The 10977-nt window shown below is 58.0% G+C and overlaps 1 protein-coding gene across 5 annotated transcripts in view; it reads left to right on the top strand.

Moving 5' to 3' along the window:
* Positions 1-1932: 1932 nt before the first annotated feature.
* CROCC (ciliary rootlet coiled-coil, rootletin) overlaps positions 1933-10977 on the top strand; it is a 41926-nt gene continuing 32881 nt past the window's right edge. For 2 of the 5 annotated variants that reach the window (XM_038531841.1, XM_038531839.1), the window contains exons 1-3: positions 4245-4449; positions 5049-5193; positions 6381-6535. In XM_038531841.1, coding sequence (XP_038387769.1) covers positions 4390-4449; positions 5049-5193; positions 6381-6535 — 360 coding nt within the window. In that variant the 5' untranslated portion in view covers positions 4245-4389. Of the gene's footprint in view, positions 3531-4244; positions 4450-5048; positions 5194-6380; positions 6536-10977 lie in introns of those variants that run through there. The other 3 variants (XM_038531842.1, XM_038531840.1, XM_038531843.1) reach the window with 2 other exon arrangements.

Raw genomic sequence — 10977 nt, 5'->3', positions numbered from 1 at the left:
TCTTTGCATTCATTCATTCATTCATTCACTCATTCTACAGCAGTTTGTGGAGCTTTGGCTGTGCAGACAGCATTGAACAAGGCCAACTTGGTCCCTGTCCTTGGAGGAGATAGACAACATACATGTTAGAGAAAACCGTGTGCCTCTGGTCAGGGACCACTTTAGCTGGGGGTCAGGGTTCGCTCTCTCAGTGGGTGATATTTTTTTGAGTCAAGATCTGGTTGACAGGCAGGAAGCAGCCATGCAAAAGAGGGAACAGCACTGCAGGCAGAGAAAGCAGCAAGTGCAAAGGTCCTGGGGTGGGAGCATGCCTGATGTGTTTTGATGAGAATCAAGGCCAGCGTGGCTGGAGTGATATGAGCACTGAGCACGGGGGGATAGAGAAGGGGATGATGAGGTGCGAGAAGTTGACTGGGGTCCGGGGTGGCAAACCTCATGTGCTTGAATTTTGCTATTTTATTTTGATTGTGACAGGACGCAGTGTGTATGTGTGTGTGTGGGGGGGGGGCATTGAGCAGAAGCGGGAGGTGATTTCCATTGTGTGAGAATAGACTAGAATCGAGGGACCATCTCAGCAGTGCAAGCAAAAGATAGCAGTGGCTTATATAATACGCATGCGAGGGTGGTGCACACAGTACATGCTATGTAATGGCAGCTGTTGCTATGATTGCTCAAAACTTTGGAACCAGGCATGTCTGGGTCTCACATGTGGCTTCAGCTCTTCAGGCTGGGGAGCTTTGAGCAAGTTATTTAACCTCACAGAGCCTTAGTGTCGTCATCTGTAAAGTGGGTAGAACAGTGCTGCCATCACAGGGCTGTCAAGAAGGTTAAAAGAGATGAGGTGCAGATGCAGAGTGATGGGCAGAGGGCCAGGCTTGTGGTCGGTTCAATGTTTTTGTTATAATTCCTAGTCAGCAGTAGAGAATAAAGAAGGGCATAAGTGTGGGCAGCCCGGGTGGCTCCGCGGTTTAGCGCCGTCTTCAGCGCAGGGCGTGATCCTAGAGACCTGGGATCAAGTCCTGCATCGGGCTCGCTGTAGGGAGCTTCTCCCTCTGCCTGTGTCTCTGCCTCTGTGTGTGTGTGTCTCATGAATAAATAAATTAAAAATCTTAAAAAAAAAAAAGGCATAAGTGGGCAAGGACACGGGTGTGTTTGAAACTCATGAGTCATCTCTGAGGGGCTTTTTGGCTGGTTCCTGGCACTAAATCTGGCAAACAGCAGGCTTGGACGGTGGGCAAGGCCAAGCAGGCTGGGAGGGTGGGCCAGAGAACAAGTGCAAAGAGTGGGAGAGAACGAGTGCAGAGTGTCTCCTCTGTATTTATTCTCCAAACAATGGCTGAAGCGTGCCCCTGTGTGCCAGGCTCAGGGTTCTAGAAGGGGTACTGCGAAGAGCCCGTAACAGTCGATAGTAATAATAGCGCTGGTAGGAGCCAACACTTAGGCCTTATTTAACAGTGCGTAATCATTAGGGTAGTACTAGCTGATGTGACAGTGAAACCCTGAAATCTCAGAGGCCTAACAGAAGTTTATTTCTCATTCATGGCAAGTCCTGTTGGGTGTTTGACAGGTGGCTTTCTACATGGCGACCCACGGACCCAGACCCTTCCAGCTTGTGGCTCTCGCATCCCCTAGGACTTCAGCGTTCTTTCCTTCCAGCTGGAGAATAGGGAAGGAGGTCAACAGTTCCTCATGGGAGGCTTTTATGGGCCAGGTCTGAAGTGGCACACGTTCTTTCTGTCTTAATTCTACTGGCCGGAACATGATCACATGGCCATCTCTGACTGCAGGGGAGTCCCAGTTCCTACGAAGAATCGGAAATATGTTTTGGTGAACACATAGCAGTTTCTTTTTTTATTTTTTTTTTAAGATTTTATTTATTTATTCATGAGAGACACACATAGAGAGAGAGGCAGAGACACAGGCAGAGGGAGAAGCAGGCTCCATGCGGGGAGCCCGATGTGGGACTCGATCCTCGGACTCCAGGATCACGCCCTGGGCTGAAGGCAGGTGCAAAACCTCTGAGCCACCCAGGGATCCCCCTACACGTAGCAGTTTGTGCCACACCACATCCAAGCACACAGCTAAGCATGGATCGCCTTACTGGATCCTCATGATAGAAACAATCATTATCATCCCATTTTACAGACAGGGAAACTGAGGCTCAGAGGGGCGAAGTCAGTGGCCCAGGTCACACAGCTGGTGGGGAGGCATAGCCAAGATTGGAGTCTGATGCTGAAGCTCTCACATCCAGACTTTTCCTCTGAAGAATTCCATTATTTTGAGATTTGGCTGCAGATGTTGGAGAACTGCATGGACACACAGAGTTTAGATGTGATTTCTTGGGATCTAGAGAACATGGTCAGACTCAAGGGGAGAACTTTGGGCATAGCCAAGGGTTCTGGCATCCTGTTCCCTTCCCCTGATCCCTTAGGGCACTGCTGGGGGAAGGCACAGAATAATTCAGTTCACCAAGCACATGTGGGGCCGCCTCTGTGCCAAGCTGGGCAAGCGGGGGTGCAGACCCTGGCCGAGGGGTGTTTGTGACCTACCCTCTGCTCTGGTTATGGGTATGGAGCCTGTAGAGGGGACTTCTGGAGGGTATCTGGAGGTGGGAAAACGAGAGTCCCAGAGTTTTGTACTGACAGCTCTCTGCCCCTGGCTGAGTTCACTTTTGCCTAGATTTGGCCTTGGTTGCCGTGGCATCTTGATGGCACTTACCTTTTTGACCTGGAGTGCCCTGTTTCCTGGTTTTCCATCTGCAGAACAGATTTCCTAGTTGAGTGTGAGGGGTCCAGCTTGACTGAGGTGCATTTGTGCAGAACCTGCTGCATTCCTCGGTGTGACTTAGATACGTGGTAGTCTTTTTATTTATTTTTATATTTTTATTTTTTTAAAGACAGAGAGAGAGAGAAAGAGAGAGAGGCAGAGACACAGGCAGAGGGAGAAGCAGGCTCCATGCAGGGAGACTGATGGGGAACTCGATCCTGGGCCTCCAGGATCATGCCCTGGGCCAAAGGCAGGGGCTAAACCACTGAGCCACCCAGGGATCCCCATGTGGTATAACCTTAAAGGGAAAATACCTGGCCCCGCCTGGAAGCACTTACTGGGGGGCTGCCTGGCCCAAAAGAAATGAGCTTTGGGCTTACCACTCCCCTGCGGCATCACTTTGAATAGGGGAGAGCTCTAACCTCTCTAAGCCTTGGTTTTCTCATCTGGAATGAGTTGAGGTGGGGAGCTAGTGAGATGAGCCAATATGCCTCCTATGGGATCCGGCGCTCAGAGGGGCCCCGGAAGCAGGAGGGACACTCCTGCTAATGAAAACAGAAGAGCAGCCTCCGCTCCTCATTGCTCACCCCAAGCCCTCTGGGTTCCAACCCCCTCTACCTTTCAGCTCACTGGATCCTCAGAGACGCTGTGTCATAGCTGCTCTCAATCCCATCTTAGAGATGAGGGTACGGAGCTCAGAGAGGTACCTTGTCCGAGGTCATGCTGCCAAGGAGCGGGAGAGCTGGGCTCCCATGTGACCGCAGGTGTGCGGCTCAGTCCAGAGTTTGGGGCCTCACTGCTTCGGGAGCCTCCCAGCGGCCGGGCGGGAACAGTGGGAGGTGGGGGGTGGGCCTCTGGCCCTGGGGTACAGGGACTGTCCATTTTGGATTCTCAAATGAGTGAAATCGGTATTTCACACGATCGTTGTGCCCACGCGGTTTTTGGGTCGCTCTCCCAGACTACTCCCTGAGTGGGTGCCAGTATTATCCGCATCTTACAAGCGGACAAGGAGACCCAGAGGGGCAGAGCTGCTTCTTCAGAAGCACACGGCCTGTGTGGGGCTGGAAGTGGGGGCGAGGGGATGACGGGGTCCAGATCGCTTGGGGTGGGCCATCCCACACCTTCCGTGGTTGCCCTGAACCTGATGTGGGAAAGCGTCATCCCAGCACCCTGTGAACAGTCTTAGCAAACCACGTGACCCCCGCCTGGGTCAGCAAAGAAGGTCAGAGACTGGCTGACCCCACCCCCTGGGCTTGGCGGCTCTAGGACCCAGCAGCTGGGGAGGGAGGACAGTTTGGGGGGCGGCGTGGAGGGTCCCGGTCTCAGGCCCTCTTGCTCCCTCTCTCTATCCTCTCCCTTTCTCCCCACTCCTCCCCTCTCCCTCCCCTCCCCCCTCCATTCCTCCTCTCCCTCCCCCCTCCTCTTCCCTCTCTGCCCTCCCCTCCTCTCCCCTCCCGGCCCCTCCCCGTCCCTCAGCCCGGCCCACCCCGCGGTCACATGGGGCCCCCGCCGGATTTAAGCCTAATCTGCACAGTGCTCAGCACAGCGGTCTGGCTGGCTGTGGGGTGGGCGAGCTGAGCTGATCTCAGGGGCCCTGGAGGGGGGTGCCCCCAGCCTCCCCCCATGAGCTTGGGGCTGGAGGAATCGTCGGAGGCCCAGCCGACACTGGAGACTGTTATCCAGGTGGGTCCTGAGGCCTGGGCCCACCCTGTCCAGGGCAGGGGAGTGTGGGTCTAGCGGGAATAGATGAGTAGTAGGTGAATCTCGGGGTCATGGGGTGGGAGAGGTGGGTGGTGGGGTGCACAGGGTCCCCGCTTACAGCTCCCAGCCGGATGAGGGGTAGAGCGGATGCTCAGGGCTCAACTGCTACGGCTCCCTTATCCTAGTGCCCCATGGGAAAAGGGGATCCCTGCTCCCAGGTTTAAGGGTTGAGGTGACCTCTGCTAGCACAGTGGAATCCTCACCACGTGGCGTGGGAGCTGGCCTGGGCCCCCGACGCTGCGCTGCCCGGATGGGGTTTGTGAGCAGGCCATGCCGTTGGGTTCACTTCTCTGGTCCTCGGTGGGGCCTCCTTCCCCGGGCAGGGGGCCCACAGAGTGTCTTCCCATGGGGCTCTTTGCCATACTAACTCCCAGGCTTCCCTCCATTTGGGGGATTTCCTGAGGGTCTCCTGGGCACCCACATCTTGGGCGGCAGGACTTTGTTCCTCACCCACCCGGGCCAGGGAGCCCAGGGTCCCAGGTCCCTTCAGAGGCTCTCTCTCCCCATCACCGCCCTACCAGACACTGGAGAGCAGCGTCCTGAGAGCTGGCCAGGAGGAGGGCCTGAGCGCGCAGGACCCAGCCCAGGACGCCCCCAGGACCGCCGGCCTGCCCGCCCGCATCAGGGAGATTGTCACCCGCAACCTCTCCCAGCCTGACAGCCAAGGTGCTACTCTTCTTTCACCTTCCACAGACCCTGCCTGCACCTCACCCCTCCTCACATCCCCTTTTTCCATGGTCAGTGACAGTAGTGACTCACCGTGAGGCAGGCACAACCCAATGGTGGAGGGACCCATTTTACAGATGAGGAAATGGAGGCTCAGAGGTACTTTTGCCCAGAGTTGTTCTCCGTGTGGTGCCGCTCCACAGGGGCTGAGCACCCCGTCCAGCAGCCTGCAGCCGAGACTTAGACCCAAACACCACATTCTCTCCCAGGGCAGGTGGGAGCTGCCTGAACCCGAGGTTACAGGGGGAGGGCAGCTCAGCTTAGCTCAGGGCGCTGCAGAAGTCCAGGGGTGGTACTGACCATTCCCCGCCCGGGCAGAGAGGCTGATGGGCCCCTGTGCCTCCTTGGGGGGGCACCCACAGCCTCACATGTGGCTTGAGAGTCTGGGAAGGGCACAGTCCGTCATAGCTGGCGTATTTGCAGCTTTCCTTCGTGGTGTTTCTGGTACCCTGGCCTCAGTTGTCCAACCTCAGCCTCCTTGGGAGGCCCAGGGATGTGGGGCCCCTCGGAGCCCCAGGCGAGGAGAGACGTAGAGAACCCTCACCTCAGGCTGGGAGAGCCTAGAGGCCTGCGGGGTGTGTCCAGTCTCCTGGGGTGGAAGGGGAGCCCACAGGACAGGGGACACTTCTCCCTTTGGCCTTTTCCCCCTCCTCCTCTGCCTCCTTCTCCTCCCAGCATGACCTGTGCTGTCTTAAGCTCTGGCTTCAGAAGTGACACGAAGCCCTTCCCTTAAGTGAGGCCTCCCTGCCCTCCGGGTCGGGCCTGGCTGCCCTTCCGCTCGTTTACAGAGCAGCAAAAGTGAGGCCCAGGGAGGAGTCATAGTTGGAGAAGGAAGGAGCTAGAACTCAGGTCTAGTCCCTGCCTCCAGGACCGAGCCCCCCGCCCGCACGTTCTGGGCCTGCTGGGGCCACCCTTCAGCTGTGGTTGTGTCCACTCCGAGTCTAGCTCTAGGCCCGTCTCTGCCTACCCCCCGTCCTGCTGTGTGTTTGCGTGGCCCGTGATACATCCACGCTCAGGGGCCCGGTCCCTCTTCCTGCCTCCAGTGATGTGTCTAGAGCACCGGTGGGGGGAGGATGTCCCCCTGGACCTGGGGGGAAGCCAACCTCGTGCCTGCTGTCCCTCTCCAGCCCCGCTGCCAGCCACAGAGATGGCCTCCGTGCTGTCACTGCAGGAGGAGAACCAGCTGCTGCAGCAGGAGCTGTCCCGCGTGGAGGACCTGCTGGCGCAGAGCCGCGCGGAGCGTGATGAGCTGGCCATCAAGTACAACGCGGTCAGCGAGAGGGTGGGTGCTGCCTGAGGGCCAAGAGCTGGGCCAGGGTGCTCCCCTGATGCGAGGGCAGGAGACAGCCAGGCTGGACCTGGGCCCTGGGCTGAAGGTGGGCCCGGAGTTGAGCTGGCCTGGGTGTCGATTGTGGCCCTGCCAACATGCGTGGCCTTCAGCAAATCACTGTGCCCTCCACGTCTGTTTTCTGTCGTGGGGATGCTAGTGTGACGTGGGCTGGTGAGGAGTCAATGAGGTGGTGGGATCAAGTGCCAGTCCCCAGAGTATTTCATTCCTATCTGTCTCCTGCTTGGGGTGGGGAACACAGAGAGTAGGACCCCTAGAGGCCCCTGCTGCCCCTCGAGTGTCTGGACGTCTCTGTGCTCCCACGTCCGTGGGTCTTGGGGTCCGGCCAGCGGCGGCTGAGACTGAGGCAGGCAGGCTGGAGTAGGCATGGGCAGCATTCCGCGGGACCTTCCGGGGCAGCCCTGTGGCCACTCTCCATGGGCGTGAGGCCTCGCCGAGGAAGGAGGAGCAGCCAGGCCGGCCTCCGAGTCCAGACAGGATTCACGCTGCCCCGGGACCTGTGCTGCAGGCTCGTGGGGCTCCCAGGGCCTGGGCCCCGAGTGCACGTGGTTTCTGGTGCACTGTCTCCTTTGGGCCTCCAGGCACGTGAGAGGTGACGCTAGGGAGTTGAGGGGGGCTGGAAGTCTGGGAGTGGCAGGAGGGAGGGAGTGTCTGGTGGGGAGGCTTGCGGGTGGTAACAGCAGTCGTCACAGTAACTACTGTTTGTTGAGTGCTTACTGGGTGCCTGGCACTTGGCAGGGTGCTTCACATCGGATGCATCAAGGTTGCGGGACCGTTATGATATTTAATAGAGGGGATAGCAGGCTCCGAGAGGGACAGCACCAGGCTTGGGGTCACACAGCCAGTGAAGGCTGGGCTCTCGACCCCCGGCCCAGGGCTGTGCATTGCCGTTTTGTTTTCTGGGTGTAGGAAGAGACAACTGTGTCAGGAGTTCCGGGGGAGGGGGGGCGGTTGGAAAGCTGGAAGGACCTCAGACATGACCCTCTCGTGGTAACAAATGGGAGACTGAAGGCCAGAGCCGGAAGCCGGCCCAGAGCCCCCCGTGTGCTAGGCAGAGCCAGGTTAGCCGAGGATCCCTGGGCTCGGCCTGTCCACGCAGGGGCTGCATGGTCATGTTGGGAAGAGGGATATGCGTTTATGTGTGTGGTTGTGGGGTATGCCAGTGTCCTGGTATTGGCTCGCCTGGACAGGCCCCCGACTTGTTGAGACTTGCAGAGGAGCAGGGCGTTGTGGGGGGGCATGGTCGCCCCTAGTGCTGGGGACAGTGCAGAGCTAGTTTTCCAGGGTTTGCAGGGGGTGTGGAGGGTGGGCTGGCCCGAGTCCCCCATTGTTGGGGGTGACGAGGCCTTGAGCCAGCTTTCTTCCCAGTTTAGCACCCTCTCATCTTTTAGCCACTGGCACAGTGCCAGGCCCCTAGGGGCTGCCTCTTAAATGCCAGCTTCTGACTGATAATGAAGCTGGTGCGGCCCCCCTAGCTGGCAGGGGAAGGAGAGGAGATGTGGAAGGTGGCAGGTTTTTTTTCTACCAAGACACAGCTGCTGAGGCTGGAGGCCCAAGGCGTTGGGGTGGCGGGCTGCATTAGTCTAGAAGATTCCCCCATGTGGCTGGGGAGGCCCTTGAATAGCGTGTAGAGGGAGCTGGGTGTTTCACTTTTCTCTGTGTCAGGTGGTGTGAGTGAAGCCCCCCCACCTGCAGGCAGGGTTTGGACGAGAATGGCCTCCAGGCCGGTCCTGGGGTGTGGGCTCCCAGAGAACATCAGAGTCTGGAGATCGCCTTATCACAGATGGGGAAGCAGGCCCAGATCAGGGGCTTGGCCGAGGTCATTGGTGGAGCTGGGTTAAGAGCCCTGGTCCAGGGGTGCTTAGGTGGCTCAGTGGGTTAAGCATCTGCTTCCAGCTCTGGTCCTGACCCCGGGGTCCTGGGGGTCCTGGGATCGAGCCCCATGTCAGACTCTGCTCAGCAGGGGTCTGCTTCTCCCTCTCCCTCTGCCCTTCCCCCCCTGCTCACCCTCAAATAAATAAAATCTTAAGGAAAAAGAAAGACCCCTGGTCCAGGGCTCTGCAGTCAGTTCTGTGGGACTTTGTCCCTGCTGCCAACGTGTTCCCACAGTACAGGTGGCCAGGCCTGCCCCTCTGGTCATACATGTGGGCTGTTTTGGAGGCCCGTGAGGTTGTTCTGATCCTTTAAACCCCACGGCATCCCTGGGAAAAAGAAGTGGAAGCAAGATCAGGATCTGTATTCTGTTGACTGCATGTAGGGAAACTGAGGCAGGGGCTCCCTGTGGCCACCTCCCAGATCAGAAGGAGGACCTCATGGTCCCTTTGGAGGCCACCCCCCCCTCCCATCTTCCTGTCCCTGACTAGCAGGTGTTGGGCAAGGCAGCTGGGAATGGGAAGGCATGGCCACGCCCCCTGGGCTCCACAGGACTGACCCCCTGGGCTCCCCCAGTTCCATGGCAACCTGGACTGAATGAATGGCGGGTAGTAGGGCAGTGGTTGCTAGGGGAGACAGTAAACTTCTTTCATCCTCAGCTTGGTGACCCGCCTCTTTTCCTTTTGAATTACAAGTTAAACTGAAAGGCTGTTTTGTGAGGGGTGAAGTTTACAGAAGGGGGTGAGGTGTGGCTGGGAGTGGTCCCGGGCCGGCTGGGAGCACTGGGGAAGTCGGTGGAGCACCCACCAACTGCCTGAACCCTTCTAAATCACAGCAGCAAATAGCACCTGGTTCACACAGATGTGCAAAACATGCAGAGCAGGGGCCCTGATCAGACCTCATGGAGACACACACAGATGCACAAGATGAGTCACTCGGAAACACAAGTCCCCTTAGTGATACACTCCCATTCATGGACTGGACACAGCGTAAGTCACACCCACAGCCAGGTACCACACAGTCCCCCTGGTTCACCACCTAGACGCACAGCCGTACACCAAGATATCCCATCCTGCAGACAACACAATACGTGGTCTCACGTCTCGTGGACCGACACAGCCAAAGCTGTGATGCATACCTGCACTTTGCATAGAGTTGCTGATACGCATGCCACAGACACACGTGGAGCTCAGACACGCTCCCCAGCCCCACCCACTTGCAGGCCTGCATGTAGACATAAAAACACGTGAACACATGGGCACCCACAGACGTCCCCAATGCTTGCACCGCAGCGTAGTCCTGTGGCCACAGATGCCACCTCACTGAGGTCCCTGCGAAGGCCGAGACACAAAGAGGGTCCCCTATGGGGACAAATGACAAAAAGCCCAGCCACAGCCAGTGAGGTACACCCACATCGATGCACAACACACATGGTATCTCAGTGCCACCACGCTCAGATGGAGACACTCGCCTGTCACCTGACTTAGGTCGACTCCACGCAGACACTGGTCATGGGCCTGCAGCCTGCCTTCCAGGCAGAAGCCCCCAAGCAGTCCCCGCTGACCCTTCTTTATGGGTGGCACCCCAGTGGCCACTGTCGCCCTGCCCCAGCACTGACCCTAGCCCATGGGGAGGGGAAGGTCAGAGAGGGTAGGGAGCAGGCGTTGTCGGTGGTTCCTTGTGTGGCTCCCAGGCTTGCTGGGAGAATGTAGGCCCAGAGGGCTGGCCTGGCCTGGCCTGGCCTGGTCCCATTATGTAGCCAGGGTGAGAGCAGTTGCCCTTGTTGTCGGCTTCCCTGGCACCTGGTGTGCAGGGCATGTGAATGCCATGCCTGGGCTAGCGGGCCAGGCACTGGGGAGGTAGATGGCGAGTGTGGGCCTGGGTCAGGCTCAGCCAGGCGGGGCTGTCTTCCCCTTGGTTCTCTCTGGGCCCTGTCACTCCTCTCGTCATTCCTGTTCCCTCCTCCCTTCCTTGGCAGCTTGAGGAAGCTGAAGGGCCTCTGGGACCAGCAGGTGCCTAAAGGGTTAGGAGGCTCAGCCAGAGCAACCATGGTGATGACAACGCAGGCATCCTGCCTGAGCTCACAGGGACTGACAATGAAGGGACTGCCAGCTGCCTGGGGGTGGAGCAGGGTGCCCACAGAAGCTTCCCGTAAGGTGGGAGGGGGACAAGCCAGGGCTCGGCAGGGATGGGAGGGTATTAATAAGCAGGCCTGATGTTAGAGACTTGGTGCCTCTTTCAGAGCGCGGTGTATGTGAGGCGTGGGGGCGGGCCGGGGGCTCCTCTGCGTCCCCCTGGGGATGTTTGAGATTGCCAGTGTGCCTTATGTGTGTGCATGTCTCTCAGCCCAGATATGCGCGTGTGTATTTTGCCTCTGTTTGAATGGATTCACATGCGCTCATGCGATTAATTCACGATCTCAACCAATTTGCTGCTCCCACTCTTCTGGGGCTAAGAGGCAGTGGAGAGCAAAAATCTACGTTTCCTGAGCTCACCTTGGGTGG

Source organism: Canis lupus, chromosome 2 (genome assembly GCF_011100685.1).
Source record: "Canis lupus familiaris isolate Mischka breed German Shepherd chromosome 2, alternate assembly UU_Cfam_GSD_1.0, whole genome shotgun sequence".
NCBI lineage: Eukaryota > Metazoa > Chordata > Mammalia > Carnivora > Canidae > Canis > Canis lupus.
Note: the sequence above shows the minus strand (reverse complement) of the source record. Positions and strands in the feature narration are given on the sequence as shown.